Source organism: Chroicocephalus ridibundus, chromosome 3 (genome assembly GCF_963924245.1).
Source record: "Chroicocephalus ridibundus chromosome 3, bChrRid1.1, whole genome shotgun sequence".
NCBI classification, from domain to species: Eukaryota; Metazoa; Chordata; class Aves; order Charadriiformes; family Laridae; genus Chroicocephalus; species Chroicocephalus ridibundus.
Window position 1 is genome coordinate 17,725,493 of NC_086286.1, and position 26,278 is coordinate 17,751,770.

Below are 26,278 nucleotides of genomic sequence, written 5' to 3' on the forward strand. Positions count from 1 at the left end.
AATTATATTGAAATGCATTTATACTAAGTTTAACAGGGTTTTTATCGAGTAGACAGAAGTGACATCTTAAATCAGTTAAGTCTCAGTTGCTCACCTTTTCTATTTCTGTTGTTCTGGATGCTCCAAGGCAAGTCTTCCTTAATTTTTTGTTGATAGCTATGAACTGCTTGGCATCAAAAGGATGTGATCACATTTTGTCTAGCATTAGTTTTCTCTGTGACAAGCGACTCCATTTAAATAGACTTTACTCCGCACAACCCTGGCAGACAGCATTCATTACTACAGCCGAGCGAGTTATGAATAATGTGATTTATTCTGTAATTTTTGGCTCTCTGTTCGAGATACCAAAGCAGATAATACATCTCTATTAATCCTCTTTGGAAATCTTCAGACAAATTCACTCATGTGCTCAGAGCTCACTCAGAACCTCTTGAAAGAAGTTAGCAGCAAATAAGCTCTGTAGGGGTCTTAGCATCGGGGTGAAATCTGTTCACTGCCTACGTATTTTCTTCTCTGTAACCCATTTCATTCTTATCCACAAGAGCTATCAAAAAAGTACACCACATAACCCATTCCCAGACTGGTCAATCAGAATCCTTAACCAAGTTTCAGGCAAAAAATTAAAACAAAGTTTTTATAGAACTTGGTTTCAGCAGTAAATTTCTTCACAGGAACTTTTATCAGCAACTGGCAGGAGGAGATAAAAAAAATAGTAAGTTTCAAATGTGTGCTCTTAAGTACTGCTGCTAGGAAGTACTGTAACTAACAAAAATGGTACAAAAGTGTCTTTTGATTAGTCTACAAACTGAAACTAACCATGTGAAGCCTAAGCTCTCAAACATGCTAGAGGGTGTGACTGAAACAGAAAGGTAGTCAACCAAAACGTGAACACCTACAAACTGAGAAACCAGATTACAGAGTGCAAAAGGATATAAAAAAAAGAAAGAAAAAAATCCCAACGCCCAAAACACACCAAAAAAAAAAAACCAACCCCCAAACCACCACACCCCACCACTTATACCTTACCAACGAACCATGAAAATCAGAAATGCTTCCAAATTGAGAATTAAGTTGAGTAAGAAAAGAATATAAACAGCAACAAAACTGTTTTTTCTTATCAGTGTAGCTTCCTTAGAGAGCTCAGTCCAGCTCCAGACTCTACCCAGTAATATACTCACCAAACTTGCTTTCATGTGGAGCGGACAGAAGTTTTACACTCTTAAAAAAACCCCTCACGTATACACTACTTTAGCCAAGGTAGTATCCCCAGTGTTTCCTAGATGTACTCTAAGTATTTAGGCCACATACTGAAGAGAAAAAGGGAAAGGAAGGCTGATTATTTTTTAATCAAATATAACCCCTGTGTAATATTTAAAAATCAAGACTAAAAGCAGGCATCATTTAATGTATTTTAATAGCAAACTTACAGGAACAGCACAGAAGACAGACAACATTAAAAACATGTACTTGCATGTAGGACAACTCAGTTAGAAAAGTATAGTGAATGGATGGAATCTACTGTATGATAAAAATGCTACAAACACCATTTAGTTGCCATTGATAAGAAATTTACTTGTTTAAAAAAATCCAAATGCTGGCATTGTCCAGAAAAATTTGACAGGTTTATTTATAATTTTTTTTTTTTATAAAGTTGAATTGTTGAAACTTGTTCACCGAAACATTTTTTGACCGCATTGATGTTTTATGCCCCCTCATTTATATTAAAAATCCACACACAAATGAAAATGGGAAAAAACTTGCCAATACCCAATTCTGTCCCCTATTTTTCCATTTGCAACCATATACTTAGGTACCTTTTAACCCCATGGAAAAAATATCTAACGTTCATTACTACCAATAACAGGAAGAAGATTTTGCTTCGAGAATGACAAACCCATCATAGTGAAGTTTAGGCACGCTCTCCACGTATGCGGCGTGCTAGCTGGATATCTTTTGGCATGATTGTGACACGTTTGGCATGGATAGCACACAGGTTGGTATCTTCAAACAGGCCAACCAAGTAGGCTTCACTTGCCTCCTAGTGTAGAAGAAAAGAGTTAAAAAACATTTTCACTCTCTGAGCACTAGGAAAAAATAATAAAGTCAATGTACAATGTAGCATGGTGTTAAGTTTAGGCTTCTATCTTTATTACTCAGGAACATCAGAAGTTTTAGATTCTCAAAAAAAAATAAAAGCATCCTTTTTCTTACAAACCACCAAATAATATTCTATGTCAAAGTTGCGTGCTACTACCATTTGGTGAAAACATCCTCCAAAACACAACCGAACAAACATTCTGACAGGACCCTCACAAGATAAAGGGTTATCTTATCAGAAGGTTAGTTTGTTTAGAAACTTCTCTTTTTAAAGGCTGGATTATACTATTTGAGTGACTTGTTTGCTGCCTCTTCCACAGTAAGAGCTATTGAGCAGCAGGTGAAATCAGCAGGGGCTAGGGAAAAGAGCAGCAGGTATCCCTTCACAACACAGTTTGGACACACAGCTCCTTGCCATAGGATACCGAAGAGGTGGCTTGATTCAAAAGGCAAAAATTAACAGGAAAAAAAATGTGCTGAGAATTATTAGATATAAGACAATACCACCTTTGACTCAGGAACTCCTTGAATCACCGAAAATGTGGCAGCAGTCTGAGAATTACCATCAGACACTTGTCCTATTCCTGTACTTTCTTCCTGCCTAAGCACCCCCTGTCTATTTGGGGCACACACCACAGCCCCACCACCATCACAGACGGTTCTCACTTCCCACCTGTGAGAATCACAGGGCCAGCACTTGGGAGGGCAAAGGACAAGCCCTATCCTGGGAAAACCACAACCCCGACCACAGCGTCGTCTCTGCTACTGAACCCTGCAGACAGGATTCTGGGTTAGACAGATGCTCCACTGCACCTAATTGTGCTCCTGGCTCTCGTTAAGTTAGCTGCTATTAAGCCCAGCACAGGAATGGTAAGCGTTTACACATTTTTGTGTTGATACAGAATTCCAACGCCTAACGATCTCCTAGGAAGCATCTCAGCATGCCAACATCAGACCAGCATGTGGACCAGGACACAACACAGTGGGGGTGAGAAGGCAGGAATGATGGGGCTCGCTTACAGAAAGGAGGTTGAGGTCCACCTTTATAATACATGCAAAAACAGCTTCTGTGAACCATTTCGTTACCAGGAACTGCAAAATCAAACTACTAAGTTCAAAGTTCCCGTTTAAAAACACAGAACATTTAATACAAAGAAAGAAAAACACTAATACTGCGACCTCATCTGCTTTAATAATTTTTCATATCCATTTCATATCCAGTAGGATATGGCTACCATAAATTCCCCTAACACAATTTTGCTAAATCACTACATGAAAAGTTAAGACACTTCACCAAATAAGCCGTGCTGGCATGAAACAACATGGTACTGAAGGGGTTAAAAGGGTTGGGGGTTTTTTGCAAATATGTGAGCAGGAAGCACTAGGAATAGCACATGAACAAGTTCTATACCAACAACTCCTTAATGCAAAACCAGCCTTCTGAAAAAACGTATTAACTGCTGACTAAATTTTAATACGCAGTTCCTGACAACAAGACACATAGGTAAACCTTAGGATTTAAGAACTACCACCTTCACTCACAGCAGCGAAGACAGAACAACCACCAAAGGCAAAAAGCAGCCACTTTCCAAACGCACGCAGCCACCTTCCGAAGCTGAGCATGCGCTCAAGTTTGTAGTGTCTCACGGCATATATTTTGTGCCTTATCAAGGGGAAGTCATTAGAAAAAGACAATTTTGCCTGACTATCAGATATTCTACAGTTGCAGATAGGCTCTGAAACAACCTTTCAACAGCTAAAAGAACAGTGAAGTCCTATCTTTAATCAGGAGCGTTATTGCCATCACGAGAGGGAAACGTTCCTGTGATACCAACGCAGTCTTGGAGGGGACCTAACTTAGATGCAAGAATTTGGGCCAGAAAGAGTGATCAGTATTTCGCCCTCACCACACTTTAAATAAGTTATTTAACCAATATATTTTAAAAATTACGTGTTTAGCACCAACTACATCATACAGAAGCGCTTATTTCCCCTAACTGCGTTTAGATGTGGCTTATCGAGCTGTTTTTCTTTAAAGGGCATTTGAGGACACCAAGACCGCCATTTGCACACACCAGAACGAGCTTCACACAGCAACGCTCTCCCTCTCGGGCTGCACGGCTTTCAAAGGCAAAGCCTCCAACAAAGCTGGAGGACCGAGGAAACAGATTTACATTAAGTATTTTAATACGATACACTGTTCCATCAAGTGCAGCTACTTGAGGGGTGGAGGCTATTAAAAAAAAAAAAAAAAAAAGAACAGGAAAACCCCAAAATCAAGCCAAAAAAAGCCCCACACCCCCCCCCAAACCCACATTTATAGCCTTTGTAAGGAGCTGCAGACACGTCACTGCGTTATTTTAGCCTGTGGTACCTGCAGGGCACCACCAGGTCCACCCCAAGCAAGGGAAGGCTGAGGGGAGCAATCCCCCCATCTCAGCCCCCCCCACCCCCACCCCGGAAGGGGCCACGCCCACCGCGGCAGCCCACCAATCAGGCGGAGCTGGGGCTTACCCTAGAAACAGGCTGGCCAATGGCGGGGAAGGCGGAGCCATCCCTTATCTTCAGCCCCTAGGTTTTTTTTTGGGGGGGCGGGGGGGGGGACGACGACACTGACAGCATTGACCCCAACCTTCCCCCAGGAACCCCCCCACCACTCCGGTAAGGCTCACCTGCAAAGCACCGATGGCAGCGCTCTGGAAGCGCAGATCTGTTTTGAAGTCCTGAGCAATTTCACGCACCAGGCGCTGGAAGGGAAGTTTGCGGATCAAAAGTTCGGTCGACTTTTGATAGCGCCTGATTTCACGGAGAGCCACGGTACCCGGCCTTTTAAAATTAAATAATAATAATAATTAAAAAAAAAAAAAAGATATAATTAGTATTCAAGACATATTCTACATCACCTTAAATATACAGGTTCAGCGTCCCTAGGATGCCCCTTCCCTGGAGGTGTTCCAGGCCAGGCTGGATGGGGCTTTGAGCAGCCTGGTCTGGTGGGAGGTGTCCCTGCCCATGGCAGGGGCGTGGGAACGAGATGATCTTTAAGGTTCCTTCCAACCCAAACCATCCTATGATCATCTAAACTAAACTAAGCACCACAACATGCTGTTTCCACCAGAAGAGTCCCACTGTTTACACGGTTTACAAAAACCCCATTTCCCTGGCAAAGGGTCACTGTTTTCTCACCATGGATCTGTGCAAACTCCCAACAGGGATCCCTCAAGCAGTGACACGAGAGCCTGGGGGCCCTGACTTCACGTTAGACTGACACCAACACGTCCTGGTGACAAGCCGCAGTACTGCCACAAGTTGGCTGGTTCGGCTGTACCATAGGTACCCTCCCAGCAATTAGCCCGAAGAGCTAACTCTATTTTAAGGGGAATCTGGCTCTTCCCTACTGACATACAGCACTGAAAATTCACGCAACTAACAGAATTTGTATTCTGCATTATATTATCAGCACAAACAACCTAGCAAATTTCCGTGTGTTAGTTTCAGTGTCAGAACTACCGCCTGCTTTTGCAGACACAAAGTCCACCCATGAAATTGATACGCCCTTTATTTCTCTGGAAACTTTGCATTTCCCTACTCCGGCTTCATTACCCCTCTCCCGGACTATTAATTCTACCCCACGCCTACAACAACAGACTTCTAGACTAAGTTCGCTATTTCAAACCCGCTTCTCCTCCCCAGTCCACTTCCCCCCCCCCCCACGGAATACGTACACCCAGCCCAAGAGCATCCTCCGAGCTGAAGCACGGCTGTTACCGTCCCACACCCAGCAAGGACTGGAAAACTCCCATTATGAGAGGGTTGCCCCCGAAGACCTGCCGCCCACCCCAGCCTACACCCTTCCCGCGGCGCGGCCGCCGGTTTTGGGGACAAACGAGCGCATCGGCGGGCGCCTCGCGCCCTCTCGCGGCCAATCGCCGTCCCTGCACCGCCACCGGGGCCCCAGCGGCGCCGGGGGACGGATCGAACCCCACGAAGAAATTAAGATACGCCGCTAACAATCAACTTCGCGGCGGCACGACCCTCCTGCTGCATTTAAATAACCACAAGTAAAAAAAATTTAAAAAAAAAAATTTTAAGAAATCGCTCACCGCGTAAGGGGGTGTTGATTTTTTAGGCGCCGGTACCGAAACTCCCGTGGGAAGGGGCAAATGGTAAACACCGTGTCGGTGCCCGCGCTGGGAATTTAGTGGTTTTTTGGTGGTTTTTAATTTTTTTTTTTTTTTTATTTTTCTTGCGGCAGGCGGGGACCCGCGCCCCGCCGCGGCGGAGCGGTGCCGACGGGAAGAATTCCCCCCCCCCCCGCGCCTCCTTCCCCCTCCCACCTCGACCCGGCGGGGGGAGGTTGGGGGGGGGGTTGCCCCCGGTACCGGCCGGTCGCCGCCGGTGCGCGGCGCTGCGTACCTGTAACGGTGCGGCTTCTTCACCCCGCCAGTAGAGGGCGCGCTCTTGCGGGCGGCTTTGGTGGCGAGCTGTTTGCGGGGCGCCTTGCCACCGGTGGACTTGCGGGCCGTCTGCTTGGTGCGGGCCATGCCTCTGCCGGCGTCGCTGCCTTACACCTGCCGGGGGGGGGAGCGGGGGGAGAAGAGGGGAAAGGAGAGGAGGGGGAAAGAGGGGCCGGACGCCCCCCCCCCCACTTTCAGCCGCACGCCCCCGCACGGCACTCACCCCCCCAACAGCGAGCGGGTGCCCCCCACCCGCCTTGCCCGCCCGCCCCGCGCCCCTGCTCGCCCAACCGGCGGGGACAGCCGTTAAGCCGCTCGGCCGCCCAACCGCCGAAGGAGGAAAAATAAATAAATAAAAATTTAAACGTCTGCCGATCGCGGAATATTAAAATACATGGCTCTATTATTTTTTTTTTTTGTCCACGCATTCAATATCTCGGCTGGAGCCCCGCAAGCCGCCCGCCGGTAAGAGCGGAGCGGCGGCTGCCGCCTTCCCCAACCCCCCCCCCCCGACTCCCGCCGGCCGCCCGTCACCTGCCGAGCGTTCGCAAACGCCACCCGGCCAACATCGAGGAGGTGGGGGGGGGGAACCGGCAGCCGACCCGCCGCTTCCCACCCGCCGAAAACCTCCTGCGAAACGGCGGAGCCGGGTGCGAGGGGAGCCGCAGCCCCCGGCGGGCAGCCCGGCCCTCCCGCGCTCCCCGACCCGCCGGCAGCCGCCGCCAAACCGGCGTTTATCATGCAAAAAAAATAAGAAAAGAAAGGGATCCTAAAGTGCGAGAAAGCAACAAACTTTTTTTTTTGGGGGGGGGGGAGGGTGGGTGGTTTTTTTTGGGTGCCGTCTCTCCAAGTGCTTCCCCGAAGCCGCCTCGCTCCCAAGCGCCTCTCACAGGCAAACTCATCTCCCAGACCCAGAACAAAATGGAAACAATCACGAAATGCAGCCCTAGTCCTTTTTCGCGAAGGAGGAAAAAAAATAAATCGCAAAAAATAACGCCCCAAAAAATCGCGAGGAACTCCAAACCATGTGGGTGCAGATGAAGGGGGAGGCAGCGGAAAAGTTTGCACTCGAAAACCAAAAAATTGCGTTGGGTTTGGGTCGTTCCTTCGGCGGATTTCTTTCCCTTTTTATTGTTTTTTATGCAATAGGAAAAAAAAAAATATGGTCGGTGACCAGAGAAAAGAGACAAGATGGTGAAGCTGAGCAACAACTGTGGGGAGCAGGGGAAGGAAGGCAGGAGAGTTACCCTGGGCTGCCGAGCGGCTCCTCTTTGCGGCCGCTTCCCAGCCCCGATCCGGGGGGATGCCGGGCTGAGGAGGCAGCTCGGGGGCTGGGGAGGAATCTGGGGGGGTTCTGGAGCGGGGTCGAGGGGAGCAGAGGGGGGCAAAGACGGCGGGAAGCGGGGCCGGGGGGTGCCGGCGGAGGGAACCGCTCCGGCAAGGCAGCTCGGGGAAAGGGGAACGGGGCGGGGAGGGGGGCCGCCGCCTCCCCGGCCCCCCAAAAGTTTGTGGGGAGGGTCGAGAGAGGGGGGTGACGGGGTGCGGGGGTTGGGGGGGGCGGCGGGCGCGGCGCCCAGACTTACCCCGTCCGCTGTGGCGAGCGCGGCTGCCGTGCGGGAGAGGGAAGGAAGGAGGAGGAGGGAGGGAGGGCGGGCGGAGCGGGCGGGAGCGAGGAGGAGCCCGAGCTGCGGCTGCTGCTGGCGGTGGCGGCGGCTGGGAGCACAATTGAAAGATGGCTGACGGGGGGAGGGCCGGCCCCGCGCTCGGCCCCGCCCGCGACCGCCCCGCCCCGCCCCCTCCCCGCCCGCCAGCCAATGGAGCACAATGGAGGGAAGGCGCGGCCACGCCCCCTCCCCAGGCCACGCCCCCTCCCTCGGCGCCGTGTGTACAAACACAAAAGACACGCCGCGCGCGCGAGGGGGGATTCCCTTCCTCCCCCCCGCCCCCCCCCCCCCCCGCAACTCCCGGCGGGACGGGGGCGCGCGAGGCCACGGCGGGACCGACGGACGCTCGACGAGGAGCGGAGCGGGCGGCCCGCACCCCCCCTGACACCCACAGACACCCCCGCCCGGCACCGCCCGCTCTCCCGGCCCCGGTCGTCCACCCCCCCCCACCAGCCGTACCCGTACCCGTACCCGTACGGCGGGGAACCCGGGAAAAGAGCCCCGGAGGAGCGGGGGCACGGGGCTGCCGGCAGCCGCAGCGCGGCGGAGAGAGGCAGGCCTAGCACTTGACCCCACCGAAGTATGAGGCACCTCGGCATCACCCCCCCCCCCCAGAGCGCACCTTTTTGGGTGGGGTTTTTTTGGTTTTGGGTGTGTTTTCTTGGTTTGGGGTGGGTTTTCTTAATTTTGGGTGGGCTATTTTTTTGGGGTGGGTTTTGGTTTTTTTTTTTTTGGTTTTGGGGTTTGTTTTTTCTATACATAGAAGCAACGCCAAAGTTCTCCGCGTCAAGAGGCCTGTCAGGGCTAAGCCGGCGAGGACCCGCCATGGAAGTGCCATGTTCCTCGTCCTGCAAAGTTAAGAGCTGGGCGGCAGGAGGGGACAGTCGCGGTTACTTCCGACTCAGAAACAAACTGCGGACACAATGGTCGACGAGGAAAAGCTGATGTTTGGGAAGGAAGAAGTTGTCTCGTTCCCTGTACCAGTGCTGTCAAACTACTTCAAGTTTGAAGTGCAGCCATTAGAAAAGTTTCGCGCTGTCTTTGCCGGCTGATCCCATCCAGTTATATCAGCTGCCATGTTTTTTAACAAGAAAATTCGCTCTTTGTTTTCTGTTAACGTCAAGAAACAAAACGCCCTACAGGAAAGTTACCTCTACTCTAATATGACCGAACAGTCGCTCGCAATTTTCTTAACTACATTTCAACGACAGAGTCGAGTTCTGTACCCAAGCAAACTGGTGCCACCATCTTGTCTGCCATTGGGGTATAAGAAGGAACTGTATTTGATTTGCAAAATCTTTATTATGGGCGGTGATGTAATGCAGTTCTGTGCAGAGACATCCAAGCGCCAGTAGTAGTTCATCCATGTGAGCAGAGCAATTTGCTCGGGGCTAATCAAACCTGACGAGGAAAAGAGCGTTATCGTAGGCAGAACACCCTGCTAAAATAGATACAGGCTGCTTTGGCACTCAGATAAACCCAGCGGGCTGCACTACACAGGCTGGTGGAGACGTACCAGACACACACCTCTGACCCTACCAGAGGTGACTGTCAGGAAAAAGAAACTACAAAGGATTTTAGTTATTCTTACAGAGGAATTAGCAGAGTGATTTATCCATTGATAGTATTTTAGGAGAGAACAGCAGGTTACCGGACAGCCAGAAAGAGATCTCAGAGCTGTACACTAATTAGCAAATACCCTGGGCGCTCTAAAAGCCGGGCACGGCAATTGGCACCAATTCCCACCACAACGCACGCACCGGGGAAGGAGCAGCTGGAAAAGTTGGAAGCCGGCAGCCCCGGTTCCCGGTCGCAAGAAGCTGCCCAGCGATTTAATCACTCGTAGACGGCCCCTGCCGGCTTCAGCGCGGAACACGCGCGGCGGACGTGCCTCCACCGATCCCCGGTGACACCCCGCCCCCGCCGCCTTCTCCCGGAGCTCGCCAGCTCCGGCGCCACCGAGCCCCGCGGTCACCTGCGGCGAACCGGAGGCGCACCTCTCCCTCCCGCCGCCCCCCCCCACGCCGCCAGAACCACCGCCGCCCCGGGGCTGACGCCGACACGCGTGGGCGGCGCCCCAACCCCGCCATTGGCGGAAGCGCCCTGGAATTCCATGACGTCAGCGGCGTGGGCGGGGCGCGGGGGCTGTCCCGTCCCCCCGCGGAGATCCACGGGGACGGGGGGGACCCGGCAGGGCTTCGTCTCGTCTCAAGGGCCACCCACCGCCCCCCCGCCCCCGCCCCGGCGAGCTCCGGCCGATGCAAAACGCTTCGGAAATAGCGCAGGCGGGACAGAGGGGGTAACTGCCCGCCCTGAAACCCAGGGAAAGCCAGCCAAGGGAAAACCGTGGCAATATTTCATATCTACATAAGGTTCAACAAGGCCAAGTGCAAGGTCCTGCACCTGGGTCAGGGGAAGCCCGGTATCAATCCAGGCTGGGGGGTAAAGGGGTTGAGAGCAGCCCTGCCGAGAAAGACTTGGGCATGTTGGTGGATGAGAAGCTCAACGTGAGCCGGCAATGTGAGCTCGCAGCCCAATGTGAGCTCGCAGCCCAGAAAGCCAACCCCATCCTGGGCTGCATCACAAGAAGCGTGGCCAGCAGGTCAAGCAAGGTGATTCTGCCCCTCTGCTCTGCTCTCGTGAGACCCCACCTGGAGTACTGTGTCCAGCTCTGGGGCCCCCAACGTAAGAAGGACCCATTGGAACGGGTCCAGAGGAGGGCCACGAAGATGCTCAGAGGGCTGGAGCACCTCTGCTGTGAGGACAGGCTGAGAGAGTTGGGCTTGTGCAGCCCCGAGAAGAGAAGGCTCCGGGGAGACCTTATAGCCCCTTCCAGTACCTGAAGGGGGCCTACAGGAAAGCTGGGGAGGGGCTGTTTGCAAGGGCATGTAGCGATAGGACGAGGGGCAATGGTTTTAAACTAGAGCAGGGCAGGTTTAGATTAGACATTAGGAAGAAGTTCTTTACAATGAGGGTGGTGAGGCACTGGCACAGGTTGCCCAGAGAGGTGGTAGATACCCCATCCCTGGAAACATTCAAGGTCAGGCTGGACGAGGCTCTGAGCAATGTGATCTAGTTGAAGATGTCCCTGCTCGTTGCAGGAGGTGTGGACTAGATGGCCTTTAAAGGTCCCTTCCAACCCAAACTGTTCTATGATTCTATGGTTATCAACTTTTGCACTCTCGTTTCATGCTTGCTGATTAACGCCATTAAAAACCTGCCTTTCCAGGGTGATTGGAACAGGTCCAACCCTGGGGCAGCCCTTTAAGCTTTACCATAAATGCTATTTGTGTGCCAATAGGACGCTGCAGAAAGAGCTGGCCCCACACTAAAAAGACTCTCAGACCTCTTTCGTTCACCAGCAGCGCTGATAAGCATTCGCTCCTCCTTTCCAAACGCCTTTATCTCTGCAGACCACAGGGATCTTCCACCCTTCAGCGGCCGTGAAGAAATCTAACCTAATGAGATTCCACTGGTTTAACCGACAATAACACGCCAAGGACAACTGCAGTACCTCATACTCACCCAGTGTAACCACCGCTGCTGCGAACATGTCCAGATCGCTACAGGGAATAAGATCAGGATGGAAAACAGCTGGTCCAGATTGGAGCCAAAGACAACTCAAGTGATACTAGACATAAAAGAGTAACATTCAAATCAGAAGTTGTCAGAGATGTTTTTAGCACCTTTCACAGAAAGTACACAGCCCTCACTCAGCAAAAAGAGGCAGATTTCCACAGCTCATGCTCATTTTGGCTGTCCAAGTAGCATACATTTCCAAAAAGTACTTTCTGTCACCTTCACCTTGTTGGTAAACTGTCTCTCTCATCTTGCCCAGGAGACTCTGGGCAAAGACAGGCATTTTTTGTATTAGGCTGGATCAGTTGCAACTCACTGTATCAAGCTGAAAATACTGTTTCAAAATTTTTACTGAAAAAAACCCCAAACTGTTGCTCTGGAGCAAATGCTTCAATCTCAAGTCCTCCAAATAGCTGGTCAGCTTCAAATGCCAGTATAAGGCACTGGCCCTGTAGGCCAAAGAGCTAACGGATCAGCCCCGGTAAGATCACAGACTGCCTGAAGATCTACAAACAACTGCAGCAGCACAGATTACAAGCCCCAGAACAAAACCCAGATGAACTGTGCCTTTTTTGAGGTTATCTGGACAAAGGAAAGTGAGTCCAGAGTATGATTGTTTTTAAGCAACGTTGCAGGTATCTTCCAGAAACATTTGAAACAGGCTTTCCACTATAAGAGACGTTCACAGTTTGTTTATCACCAAACTCCAAATGGTCTCTGATCAAAGAAAAAATCTTTCTTCCCTATCCCCCCCTCAAAGGCACAAACTAAAAATCCAAACGGCTTAGTCCAGTTCCAGCTCAACAAATAGGGAAAGGTCCCCCACTATTACCTAGGGGAAGTTGGGGTTGTTATTAATTTTATCCTAAAAGCTCCTCAGACATTTCAGTGAAGGAAGGAGCATAGAAGACTGGCTTTATTTATCTACAGTGTTCACCTGACTCCTACTTCCACACATCTCCTTCAAGGCCCAATTCTCCCTTCCTATTCTCCTTCAGATCCTCGCTCTCCTCTCACTCATCGAGCCTCCAGCCACCCTTTGCACTCACCTTCTGTGTCCTCAATCCTATTCTCTGCCTCAGCTCCCAGCCTGCTGTCCATTTTATGATTTCGTATTCCCTACAACCCTCCTTGATTCAATGTATTTGCTCAAGGCAGTTCCATTTTTCACCACCTTTCTCCTTGTACCTCTCCCTGTCTTTCATCCTCTTGATTTTCATGCCAAACCGTTCCCACCTTCCCCTAGTTTTTCAGCCAGTCCCAGTCCCAGTCCCGTTGCCTGCTGTGTTTCTTTCTGCAGCTCCCAGGTTGGACAGCCTTTCCTAGCCAAATCACAACCTCCATCCTTAACAGTCCGGTCCAGTGTTGCTTGATCCCCACTCCAGCCCCAGCTATCCCGCCACCCAGTTTCTGGCTGCGGCTGCTATGCAGTTACAACTTCTCCGTGAAATTAAAGTAAAATGTCAGTACAAAACGCTAGCAAGTTTTTAAATTCTCTTCCTCTTAAGATGTATTTCAGCAGAATGAAAACGTTTACACTAATGGTACCTTTTGGTGCAGACTGAAATGCATTCTTAAATAATCATCTACATAAAAGATTAAAATAAACGATTTCCAGGTTTTTTACTAGGACGTTACTACGGGTAGGAATCATCGGTACTTAGGAAGGCAAGTGCAAGTCATTTAAAATTTAAAATTATTTACAACAATTTTGTCTCTGTGTAAATAATTTTATTTTATTATTTGTTTTGAAGTTTTCCATGTCATGAATTTGTATATCACAGAAGTTATAGTATTGTAACAACAGCCATTGGAATGCATAACTCTCTGATATGCCGGATTACGTATTACACCACACAGGGCATGAATCTATCATTTATATTATTTACGCTCTCTGACAAAATGTAGGCCAAAAATACACCAGCCAAAACTAGCAGCTGTATAGTACGCTTATCTTTAGAGATTGGCACCTACTGGAAATACAGATAAGAAGTTGTGTAATAGTAGACGACACAACTTTTTCCTCCCTTTCATCTATTTTCATTGCGTCTTTTAATCATGTATTTTGCCCTTCGCTGTTCTCTAAAATACTTCACATATATCAGATATTACGGCCCCACTGTTTAAAGAAAACTCTTAAACACATTTACTTTTAAGCACCTACTCAAGCTCCATTGACTTCAATGGAAGGAAGATACATGCTCTTAAATTTGCACACGTGCTGAAGTGTTTCCCTGAAGACTGATCCTTAAGGGAAGTCCCCCTGTTTAAACGATAAGCAAAGAGTACATGTGCCACATGAAAAAGAATTCTTGGAATTCCTAGGTTCTCTAGGAAAGCTTAAAAGAGGCAGCTACTTTAAAATGCAAAATCATCAGTCCTCTCAAAGGTACTACTTTTCACACTTTGAGCATCACATATGTGAGGGGATTTAGAACAATCTATTTTGGAGACAAACTCTATTTTTCTAACGTTTCATAACCCAAGAGCAGCAAATCCATTCTGATTTTCCTCCGACCTTTTTTTTTCTTTTTAATTTACACTGTTTCAATGAAAAGTTTCTCCCAAAAGGAATTTCAAGGACAAAGTTCTAACAGAGTGAAAATAAGCCTACAATAGCATAGAGAATAAGATTCAGGACTCCTGGATTTTGCTTCTCTTTTTGGATTATCAGTAATTTTTAGGAGGCTTGATGAGTTTGACTCGGCCTCCACCTTTGTGGTTCCTCTCCTGCAAAGACTTACCAAGTTTCACTGAGTACATGCTTGCTTTTATATATGGGCTCCTGGCTCTAATTCCCTATGTATCATCCAGGATTCTCTTATTATAATCTCATTTGTGCTGCCTATTATTAACACACATGCACTGCTGGAACTCATCTTTCATCCTTCTAATGAGGTCCTACGGAACATGAAAGAGTAAATAACATTACATAAAATAGCGCTAATTCTTTCTTTTCCATGGTCTAATGAGTTTCTTCTGGTGGAAAGAGTGCCACACAAAAAACCACTAAGAGCACCCTATAATGACATCCCAAAGCTCCACTCCTATTCCTATCTTGTTTGCTTATTTGTTTATTTATAATAGCCTTTTAAATACGCTTAGTATTTTAATATCCATTTTATTAAAAAAAGATAAACTCTATTGCCTTTTAAAGACTGGAAGTTAAAAATATCTTTAATTGCCTGGTACACAGCTAAGAACACTTCCAGGTACATAAGATGCATTGTAGCTGTAACCACAGTCTCCATTTTTTCTTATCAGCTTTGAAGGGCTTGTATACAACAGTTCCTTTTCTTAAGGTGGAAACAGGACTTGAAATATTGCACCAAAAAAAGCAGTGTTCCTATTACGCGATCACTATAAAAATCCTAAATAGAAACATAGGTAGCTTTTTAAACAGCCGTACTCTATTTTATATTATGTTTTCATTTTGTATGACTCACGTGCTTAATATTGGGTAATTATAGTCTCTTTTGTTTCAACGTATGGGATGATAAAGGACAATAACAATAAAACCAGCACTACATGTTTACACAGTCACGGACCTCCCCTTGTCAAGAGAACTTCAGCTTCTTATTGACTTCTCTAAGCTTATGCCTTTTCTTCTTCCATTTCTCAGGGCAGCGTTATGCTATTTTTCTTAAGCAGATGTTATCAGTTGGGAGTGCACTAAAGGGTTAACTGAAACAGAAACTGAGTCCTAGCACCAGATAGGGAATAGGGTACAAGAGATAATTGTGAGGTTATTGTACAGCCTTGCCAAAGACTAGAAATTATATGATATGACATGGCGTATCTGAGATTTTTAGATAAAATATGATCAAATGTCATAATGTAAATCAGAGATATGCTGTGAAATTTGGTTATAAAAATATGTCTAAGGCATTGGGTAAAAGGACTGATGGACAAATAAAAAAAAAGGGGAGTTTATTCTCTGTAATGATAATGCAAGATTTTGAAATTTACCGTACCTGCTTGAGTTAGTTTGCATTGACAGACACATTTCAAGTGGGCTTTTGCAAGATTTTCTGAGGTATAGGGAAGAGCAATTGTTCTGAGGAATACTTCTTCCTTAAAGTTACAGTATGATAAAATTATTAAACTCATTTTAGCTCTCCTGGTTCTTCACACAAGACTAAGTTATCATAACAACCTTTTCCGTCTTTTTGAAGCATTGTATTGTACTGTGGAAGGAACTGGATAGCCCGTGGGCTTCATCCTAATGGAGACTACTGTAAAATCTTTTATTTCCTAGTACTTCTGTGTTGATAGATTCATTAAAGCTGCCAAGGAGAAACAACCAGCACAAGCTCTAATTGGTTCCCAAATAAGATGTGTACTACTACAGTGATTTACTTGGAGCTCCTGTTGTAGAAGAATTTCAGCAAGCTGATTTGCCCCAAGACTCACACACGCTGGAAAATAAACCCCTGCAGGCTTGCATTAGGGAGGGAAAAAAAAAAGGCTCACTGTTTTCCACCACCCATTAGGCTCACATTGGCCTCATTTTGCAGCGCTGTTCTTGTAAAGGATGTCTTTTTATGCACTGATGCAGTATCTAGCCCATGCTGACACTGCCTTGAAAGGCTCTATGAGCTACTATCCTTGACAGAACTAAAAGAGTAATATTATTTATTTCATTTCTTTGCTCAGTGGGGTAATCTCATGAGATATGAATCTCCTCTTCGTGAGGGCCCTGGGGATAGCAGTCAGAGTGAAACTCAGGCATACTTTAGCACAATGCAAACAGCACAGACCACAGTACTCGGGCTCCAACAGCAAACAGCAGACCAAAATATCAAGTATGATGCCCACTATCGCAATTTATTTGGAACCGTATTCTGTAGACTGGTTCCTTTCAAAATACATCTGCTTCTTCCTCGTAAAGGCACAAGAGTAAGATTGTCTTGAAAGGGCACTGATGCCTCACAAGCCTCATTTGTGAAAGTCAGCTGAGGAAGGGTCCTCAGAAATGAAAATATTATTCTGAGGTCTGACCCTAACACAGTTGTGAAGTGTTCTACCATATCCCATCTTTCTTAACAAGTACTCCCAAACCTCAAAAACCACTTTCTGGAGAACTAGTCTCCTGAGAGACAGCAGAAAAGGGAAAGAGAAGATGGAGTGGCAGACAGTATATTTTAAAGTGCCAGCAAAGAGCATTAATTAAGTTATTTTCAGTCTTGCAAGACTACAGAGTTTTGGGGAGTTTTAAAGAAATGAAAACTTCCTATTTTCCCAACATTCTTTGTAAGCCACACACTCTGTAGACTATACTTTACTGTACCACATTTTTAGATAATTTTTCTTCATTTCTCCTCCTCCTCCTTCTCCTCCTCTCAAATTCACATCTCATAAGGCACCTCAATGTGAAAACTGCAGTTGCTGTTAAGAATAGTGCTTAATATAAGTGCTGCTCATTAGTCTCCTAATGCTTAGAAGCTTATGTAAAATAATTCACGTTCAAGCCCTCTAAAGAATAACTAATTTGCCCTGACTACTCATTGTTGGGTAGCTACAACCCCAGCTGAGAATAAAAGGATTCACAGATATTTACCACTTCTGAAAATCAGGCCTAGTAACCCTTTGACTACATACCCAAATGTGGGCACCCCAATTAGAGATTATTTTTAAAAAATCCTTTAAAAATACCCATACACCTGCTTTTATGTTATGAAGAAGATGGTGTTAGAGCCAGAATTAGAAGTTCCTGGCTCCCAAGCATGCTCTGACCACACTTCTCTTGTGACAGAGAAGAGAGCCGGAAGCAAGGGTGCAAAGGAACGATGTGGCAATAGGTAGTTCCTTCTGATCAAACGGTGTCTGCTAAGCCTCGCTCTTTGTGGGTACTGCAAAGCCACTTTCATGGGGCCCGGCTGCTTTAAAGAAGCCCAGTGATCCTTAGAGTACGGGAAGAATTTGTTGGGCAGCACCAGTTCTTCATACATGACTTGTCTGTCTTTGCCAGTTGCTGACAAAATCCCCTCTTAAGTTTTACAGTGGGTTTGGGCAGTTTAGGAAAAGCCCTAAATCCCTGCAGACAGGTGATATCATCAAAACCTCATATTTTGTTTTTGAATTGTAAAGAAAGTGTCAGGCAGTTGTGCTTGCAGAGACAAGCTTGATCCCCTGGCAGCTCAAAACCCACCAAAACAAACAAACAAGTAGCAGAAGGTAAATGAGATTGTACAAATTTAGCATGTGCCAACATTGCATGATTCTGGCAAATCCTATGTTCTGTGGGGACTCACAACAATTTTTGTATGTTAAGTCCTAGCACTACTACGTAAAGAGTGATGTTAAAATACAAGCCACAATCTATGCAACTAAAGTGGAAAACATCAGTTGGGTTTAACAATGGACTGCAGAACACAAAGCATGGATCTCTAGACAGAGGCAGAGAGGAAGCACCACTTGAAACCTCAGCAACAAAGCACTACACGAAAGGTTGCCAGCCTGTTTCCCCTGGGCTACAAGGTTTTTAAGCACAGCTCTCGTGCTGGCACTGTGTCCCACATCCAACAGAGAGACTGTGCTTATGTTGGATAAATCCCCACTGTGAGAGGGAGTAATTTATCAGATGCTACTAAAGTTGACATTACACACTTCATTACATCTTGAAGTTACACCTTTCAGCCTAGCCCTGACCCACAATGGACAGCTAGCATTCCTGGGAGCCACTGTCACTTCCCACCTGCAAAAAGCACACAGCGCCCTTCTCCCTTGGTTCACTGAAGAATGAGCTGTCCGTCTGGCAGTCCTAAGTTTTGGTATGTGGTTCAGAGGGCCATGAAGATTGGTCATGCCACATCTGCAATATTTAAGATTCTTGGTTGTGAGAACCACAAGATCACTTGTAGAGCCTTTACAGGTAAAGGGCCGCCTGCACAAACCATGCAGTGAACATGCTTCGGTGCCATGCCCAGTTGTGCAGATGTGAGATGTGGTTCAAGTGGCATGAAGGCTTCTCCTGACAAATTGTTCCTGCAACTTCCTGCTACAGAAGAACAACAGGCAGAAAAAAACCCAATCATCATCAACAAGATTTTTCCAACTGTGACTTTCACACACTGGCAAGACTTCTTCATATCCCTGCTTTGAGAAACAAGTAATCTGGCATATTCTGACATCGACATCACTTCTAGGCCAGAGCCCAAGTCAGACAGGAACACGAAGGAACAAATGCACAGCTGTATTACTGTCATGTTGCTAATATTCAAATATAGCCATGTGAGGACATGATTTTTCCAGGCCTCACATACATATGACTTAAGAAAGATCCTCAAGGGGCACAGTACGCTGTATTACAAATTCCTCATAGATGACACATAATTACCTCTATTTTGGAAAGGATTAGAAGAAACACTGGAGGGGAGTCCAAAATACAACAGTGACATTCCTTAAACACCATACTAACAATTTAATTTCAACTGCACGGGTGCAAAAAGATGCTGTATAAACAAAATGGCAAACCACTCCAATATTGAGCCAACAAGAAGCTATGCACATCTGTAATGTTATAAAGTCAGTATTCTCCAACTGGAATTTACTATATAAAGCCAAAAAAACCCAACCATTTTCCCTAAACATGATTTCTATGGTTTCTTTTAAAGAGAAAAAAATAAACCCCTGTGACCATTATTACTCGTCGGTCCCCTTTAAGCTAGCAGAATATTTTCTACACAAGGAGATAAATATTACTATTACATCAATGTTGTCTGAATGTAAGTGGGGCTTATAATGATTCACTCAAAAGGAAGCGATGTCAAACTCGGCACCCAAAGAATGAGGCCTCTCTACGCTACAGACTGGATCCTTAACTTCAGACATTTCTCCCTCAAGCCAACAGAGCTTTGAAAATTTACACTAGGCTGAGGGTCTGACTCATAACATTTCATCAAGGGACGAACAAATCAGTGACATGATCTCCTTTAAACAGGATTTATGAACACCCACAATGTGCCACAGACTGCTAACCACGTGCTATCTCTGCTGAACGTAACCCAAAATGAGGGTTTGCCTGCTTGAGGCACTCTGCTTTCAATTTTGGTCTTCTTCGACCTGTCCTGTGCGCTCTTCCTTTTGCTGCTGTCCTCCTTTTCTCCTTCAGTTTCTTTGTAGACTCTCCTCAGGTAAACCGAAAGCAAACAGATGTGGGTGGGGTGATGTAATTTAGGAGCTCCTCCCAATTACTGGAAATGCAACTTCAGTTTTAGCAAGGAACATTTCCAAATCAACTTTCATCTCAGTTGAAAAACAAAATAGGATACCTTATCTTTTTTTTTTTTTCCCCCCTTCAGCTGATCATTTCAAGAAGAGTATAACTTTGGTCTAGGAGTTTCAGATTATTGCAAACAGTGTCACAATTGTGTGAAAAACTCAGATTACAAGGGCATGCATTGTTCACTCTCTCCTGTTTCTTAAAAACTTTAAGGTACAGGGGTCTGACAGATAATAAAGATCTACCACACATCTTGTACTGTACGCACACTCCTAGCTTTGGATTTTTGCGAAGTTGCCAAACATTCAGATGCCAATTAAGAAACTAGAATCCAGTCCTTACACAGAGATTAAGTAATTCAGCACAGTGTCTCTGCAAACTGTAATTAAAAGCAGCTAGCTTCATTACAGGGAGAGCAACAGTAAAGAGGCAGAGACCTATTTTTGGTATTGTTTTCCTATAAAATATACTGTACACTGCAACTAACCCAGTCACTGCTCTCCAGCTGTATGCAGTCAAAATTAATCAAAACAGACCAAATCTGAGCACTAAGGCTAGACGGAGACACAAGGTTAAAGAAATCTTAGAATCTGAAGTATTAACTTCTACAGTATTACCTGGTTGTCTAATTAGCCCATTCATCTCAAATTATTGCTGCCAAATAAAAAGGGACTTTAGTTTCTCCGGTTTAATACATATATATGCACAGAGCAGTACATGTTCTTTCCCTGAAAGGACTCACAGTTTAAACACCCTTGCATAGGATGGAAACAAAGATATGAAGCCCAACAAAGGGACTAATGTGAGGGCAAAACCAGTTTTACAGCTATTTTAAAATCTTGATTATGTCTAAGTATCTGCATTATTTCCAACTGTGGGCTATAAGAAGAATAAAATACAGTTATTCACCACAGATTTGTTAGGAGACTGATATCTATGCATTCACTGCGAGACAATAAGTATATTTAACAGTAGCTATTGTATTAATACAAGGGTAATATAAGTATTTTTCCCCCATCCGCTCCCAACCCAGTATCAGGTATCTTAACACACTGTCTCTACCCATTGCGCTGATGACAAAGAAACTGAAGCAGATGACTTGACATTTGGCAGGAAGCTGCACTTGCAAATATCAACTTAGATTCATTACGGTTAATTACATTTTTGTCAAATGGTATGACATCATAGTATCTGAAGTAAAAAATGTTCCCTTATGTCATACAGCATCTTAATTATTGTCTTGAGAACACGCATATAAAGGTTTCTTCTCATCCTATCCTGATCCTCTTTGCAAAAATAGTATGAAAGTGTGTAACACATTTAAGTCTTACAAATATACTATCTGCAATTTACAGTTGGGGATCCATTAAGATGTGAAAGAAAATATATCCACTTGAGCCAGTCTTCATATATATGATACTACATGACTGTCTACCAGATAGAAAACCCGTTCTTAAAAGACGTGTTTTCAAATTCTTGAAGTGACTTCAGTGGACAAAGTTTACCTTTGCTAATATCTCTGGGCACTTAGAATATTCTAAAAGGAACATACACATCTTTCATATTTTAAGTGATATATTTCATCCTTTCTCTCTCTGATGTCCAGGAACACTTCTAGAAGTGAGAAATATTGAATTCTTATCAGATCAACTTTTGATCCATCCTTTTTTAATCTCAGTACCTTGTGAACAGCTGGTTTTGTGTTCTTCACTCCCACAGGCGTCTTTCATGTGCAGATTAGAAGTCAAGGGCCAATGAGTACCTTGCACCTCTCAGTAAAGAGTCTTGCATAACGTGATCTTGGTCTTGACAGACCGTTAGTAAGCACTGTAAAAGCCCTGCTACTACGATTAAAATGGAATATACTGGAGGAAACAATCAGGGAGAATGAATGAATGAATTAGTAGCAGCATTATGACCGTTACACATCCGATGATGATGTGCATATGATGGTTCCAGATAGAGGTACTGGAAAAACTGTGTTCCACATTAAATCAAGTAATAGATTTTACACAGAAAACAGTCTAGCCTACCACACTGCACACTATAGGCCACAGAACCACTCCCAATAACTCAGGCATCACGTGCACGGATATCAGAATGAAATAAGAAAAGGATGGGTAGTCTCATCTCTTAAATTATGTCAAGATAGCAGGAAGTTTTAAATTCCAGTCTTGGTCCTTCCACAGACTTGAGAAAGTGGTATAACCAGTTTGTCTGAGTGTCACTATTTACGAAGTCAAAGTACTTACTTATCCCACAAGAATACTGTCAGGTTTAATTAATTATGTCTGCAAAATCCTTTCTAAATGAAAAGTGGCAAGCATGATTTATTAATTAAGTCTAAAACACCACTGCAGAATCAGTGGTGATCAGTAATGATCAGTGAGACTGATCGTTGTTTTATCAAGAGAATAACATTTCTAATAAAATAAATTTCAAATGGGAAATTATAATAACAGCCTTTTTGACTTATTTAGACTTCTTTTTTTGTGAGGAGCAAGGCAAGAGACTTTTGATGAGTGCTAGGAATAGAAGCGTAATCAAGAACAAGAGATACAGGAACACTCGCCCACTGACATTAATGTGGCACTAGCTAAACGGCATTGCATAAATCATGAGAACGGGGACTACATACCTAGCACTGATGTAGGACCAAGCTGAAAGAAAACTCCTCCTCTGCCTATTATATGTCACTTGCTTGTAGTCTGACTACGCACAAGGATCTCTGCACGTCATCTAGGTAGGGCCACACAGATATAGCCACCCAGAACCAGAGAGAGCCCAAAACTACCTGTAAGGTGGCAATGTGCAATCCACAAAGGGCCTGATTTGCATTGGTATGACTCCACAGCTGTTGGCTCTCATGCTTACAGGTATATCACAGCTCTAACATGTATCTGCAGGCAGAATCCAGGTGTCAGAGTTATGAATGACAGCTGTCATTGATGCAGACCTCCTCTTGGGGTGCAGTGGGCCCTCTTTTTCTGGTCCTTTTTTCCCTATGATGGCAGCTGTGTTAGCTAAGGCACTCCGCACTGGGGAAATATAATTCAGTCAGTGCTCACTAGGGCCAGGAATTCATCAGCACAGATATAAGAGCAGTTTGCAACATTCAGAAAAGATGTGGATCAAACCACCTGTGAATTACACTGATTCAGCACATCCACTGGACAGTCCTGTGGCCCAACTCTTTCCTGGACAACTCCGCCTATTTGGCCTGTACTGGCAAGCTCCACACCCTCAGCGCCAGTAGCCGGAGTTTCAGAGGAGGAAATGAATCATGCCCTCGGAATGCAACTGAAATCCCACAGATCTAAGAAAATACTTATTCATCTGCATATGTATACATGCATACCTCATATATTGCCAATTAGATTTCAATCAGATACTGGGTATGAATAAAAATACCCCCAATCTAGTGTAATTTAACATTAGGTGGCATTCCAAAGATACGGCACGTGATTATAAATGAAACAGGCAGTACCACGTGACTTAAAATAGAAAGTCAACTGAATTTGGGCCTGATCCAGCACAAAATAACCACAACTTTTCCAGGCTACACAGACATCAGGTTTGAATGGTTGCACTGTGGCAACATGACACATAATTCGGAAACATCAACTTGCTATAGAAAGACAGTAAGGGATTGTCTAGATTGGGGCAAAACAGCCCGCGAAAACATTTTAGCTAAAATTAATATACCATAAGAAAGGGTGGGTGAAGTCTGATTTGTGAGTTGGCCAAGACAAAACCACAGTGTTTCCCAGCTTCCTCCTTTTTTACCACATCGACTTAAGATGGCCAGGCACAAGAGCTACCTGTCCACGCTCACGCAGGCCCAGCCAAGCCACACAGCTCTTCCACAAGCAAAAAGAGTGGGACAGCAACAGCACCGAACTTTCTGGAACAGTCAAGCTGCTCAGATGCAAGTCCCATCTTTTTAAAGCAGCGTCGATGCTTAAGGCCTGAATTTAGCCACAGGCTCCAACACAGGCACCTATCTCGTTTGCTAACAGGGGATTTTCAGTGTGCTAAATACCCCCCTGGCAGGGGAGCCCCCCTTGGGTTGGGGCAGAGATGGAGCAGGCAGATTATGCTGTGAGCAACAGTCCTTGCCCATGCTGCTACTAAACAAAAAGGCACCACAGGTAACATTGTTAGGTGGAAATAAGGTGATGTGTATTGCACCACAACAACACCTAGTCACTAGTGTTTGCAACAGTTCCCACCAGAGACAGCTGGTAGCGACCTGCCTTCCAATGTCATCTAGCTGTATGGTTATGTTGAAAACACGGAGGAGATTTGAAGCCACCAAAAAATGCAATAGTTACACTGCCTGGAACGCCATCATACCTCTGTATGCACCCTTTCCTGGAGAGCTACAGCTGTGCATTTTCTTCTAACCACTCCTTCAGTCTCCTGCTTACAGGTAGTTGTGGCATGTCATGAAGAGCTGAATGCGGCCTCCTGCTCTAGCTCAACTTTCACCCTGATTTAAAAACATTTATGTGACTATGTAACCAAATCTGCCCCAAATATCAGAGTTTGGGGTCTCTCCCCATCCATGTGCTAAAATGCATGTAGGAGTAAGCAGGACAAAGAAGCCACAGAGACAGAGTCCATCATCCTGCAAGTCCTTACATTAAATTTGCATTCTATTCGATTGGACAATTAACAGCTGCACATTTCCATTACATTTCTTACACATGCAGTCCTTTGCAATGGCAGCACTGCCCTTTCCCAGCTGCCTGAGGTGGTATGAGTATTTCCGTTCTCATGCAGCTGCTGCCACCACTACTAAAAGGTGGAGCAGACGAGCATGTTGGGAGCCATGGTCCATTTTGCCTGCTGTTACATCCTCACAGAGTCGACGTGACAGGTTGTAAGAAGCCTTTACAACCTGGCAGGCTGCGCATAGCAGTCTGAATTAGAATGACAGTGCTGTGTCATGTAGAAAAGGTAAAAGGACAGAAACTGCTTCCCAGGGTGGCTTCTTCTATCACTTACGCTGGGAGATGGGACATTCCTCTCTGGGCGGCACACTCCAGAAATAACGGTACTCTGCACTTTTGCAGGACTGTCTACTTAAGAAGCTGAGAGTGAGTTAGAAACATTGAAGAAGCCTCTATTCTGTGAGGTGGGTATGTGTTTGTATTACTATTTTGAAAAAGCAGAGAAAATTCAAACCATTCGCCTGAGTCCAGACGCAGAGCCATGAACAGAGTCCAGAAGCAGAGCCGTGAATAGAGTCCAGAAGTTTTCTGCCACAGCACATGTTCTGATCAATACTTGCTCAGGGCCATTTCCTAAAACAAGATACCAGGACACTGTGCGTAAGGCCCTGTATGGGTCTTACAGCAGATCTATTCCCTCCTCAGATCTATTCCCTCCTAGGGATGGGTGCCACACTCGTGTTTCCATTCCCAAAGACTGACCGCTAAAAATACACGGAACTCTCATTTAACCTTACACGTCTAAAAATGATAAACTGGGTCCCTAAAAGGACTGAAACATCAGACTGACTCCAAAGGTTCAAACATAAGAAATCCAGGTTGCAGGTGTAAAAATGATTCATTTGGTCCCTTAAAGGGCTGAAACAACAGGTTTACTCCCAAATATAAGAAATCCAGGTTGGAGGTGTAAAAATGATTCATTTGGTCCCTAAAAGGACCAAAACATCAGATTGACTCCCAAATACCAGAAACACAGGTTTCCTTATGTCCAGTTTGAGATACTCAGAAGAAATTCTTTACTGTGAGGGTGGTGAGGCACTGGAACAGGTTGCCCAGAGAAGCTGTGGATGCCCCTTCCCTGGAGGTGTTCAAGGCCAGGCTGGATGGGGCTTTGAGCAGCCTGGTCTAGTGGGAGGTGTCCCTGCCCAGGGCAGGGGGGTGGGAACGAGATGATCTTTAAGGTCCCCTCCAACCCGAACCATTCTATGGAATGGAAAACCAAACCAAACCAAACCAAACCAACCTGAAACCCAGCAACTAGGAAATCTTTCAAAACTCCACTTAAAGGACAAAAACCCAGTTAACAGCAATCAGCAACCCTGCCCGAACCATCCGAGGGGGTAGAGACGCAGAGACCTCGCACGCACCGCTAAACCTCGGGGAGTCCCGGAGAAGGATCGAGAGCCGCCGGGCGGGAGCGGGGCTGAGGCGGCGGGGAGGCGCGGACGGGTAACCCCGTCCGCGCCTCCCCGCCGCCTCAGCCCCGCTCCCGCCCGGCTGACGGCCGTTAACGGTCACCTG

General features: G+C 46.0%; 1 protein-coding gene across 10 annotated transcripts; it reads right to left on the bottom strand.

Annotated features, from left to right (window-relative positions):
* Positions 1-1,397: 1,397 nt before the first annotated feature.
* Positions 1,398-26,229, bottom strand: LOC134512644 (histone H3.3A). 10 transcript variants are annotated; one of them, XM_063328184.1, is made up of 7 exons: positions 26,125-26,229; positions 25,212-25,330; positions 14,000-14,060; positions 11,744-11,849; positions 9,445-9,619; positions 8,138-8,267; positions 6,649-6,668 (listed from the first exon to the last, which is right to left on the bottom strand). In XM_063328184.1, exons 2-7 carry the CDS (start codon positions 25,238-25,240, stop codon positions 6,663-6,665), a joined length of 507 nt encoding a protein of 168 aa, XP_063184254.1. In that variant the 5' UTR covers positions 25,241-25,330; positions 26,125-26,229; the 3' UTR covers positions 6,649-6,662. The 10 variants fall into 10 exon arrangements, with proteins under 10 accessions (XP_063184258.1, XP_063184254.1, XP_063184253.1 ...); XM_063328183.1 differs by having other exon boundaries at positions 26,001-26,197; XM_063328185.1 differs by having other exon boundaries at positions 26,114-26,180.
* Between the last annotated feature and the right edge of the window lie 49 nt (positions 26,230-26,278).

Excerpts from the sequence above, each read along its gene's own strand:
- LOC134512644 (XM_063328184.1), bottom strand. The coding sequence starts at position 25,240 with ATGGCTCTGCGTCTGGACTCAGGCGAATG. Across the intron at positions 11,850-13,999 it reads GCACGTGTGCAAATTTAAGA|TATCACTTGAGTTGTCTTTG; the intron begins GCATGTATCTTC and ends TTTTATGTCTAG. Across the intron at positions 8,268-9,444 it reads GGTGGCACCAGTTTGCTTGG|CCGCCGCCACCGCCAGCAGC; the intron begins GTACAGAACTCG and ends TTGTGCTCCCAG.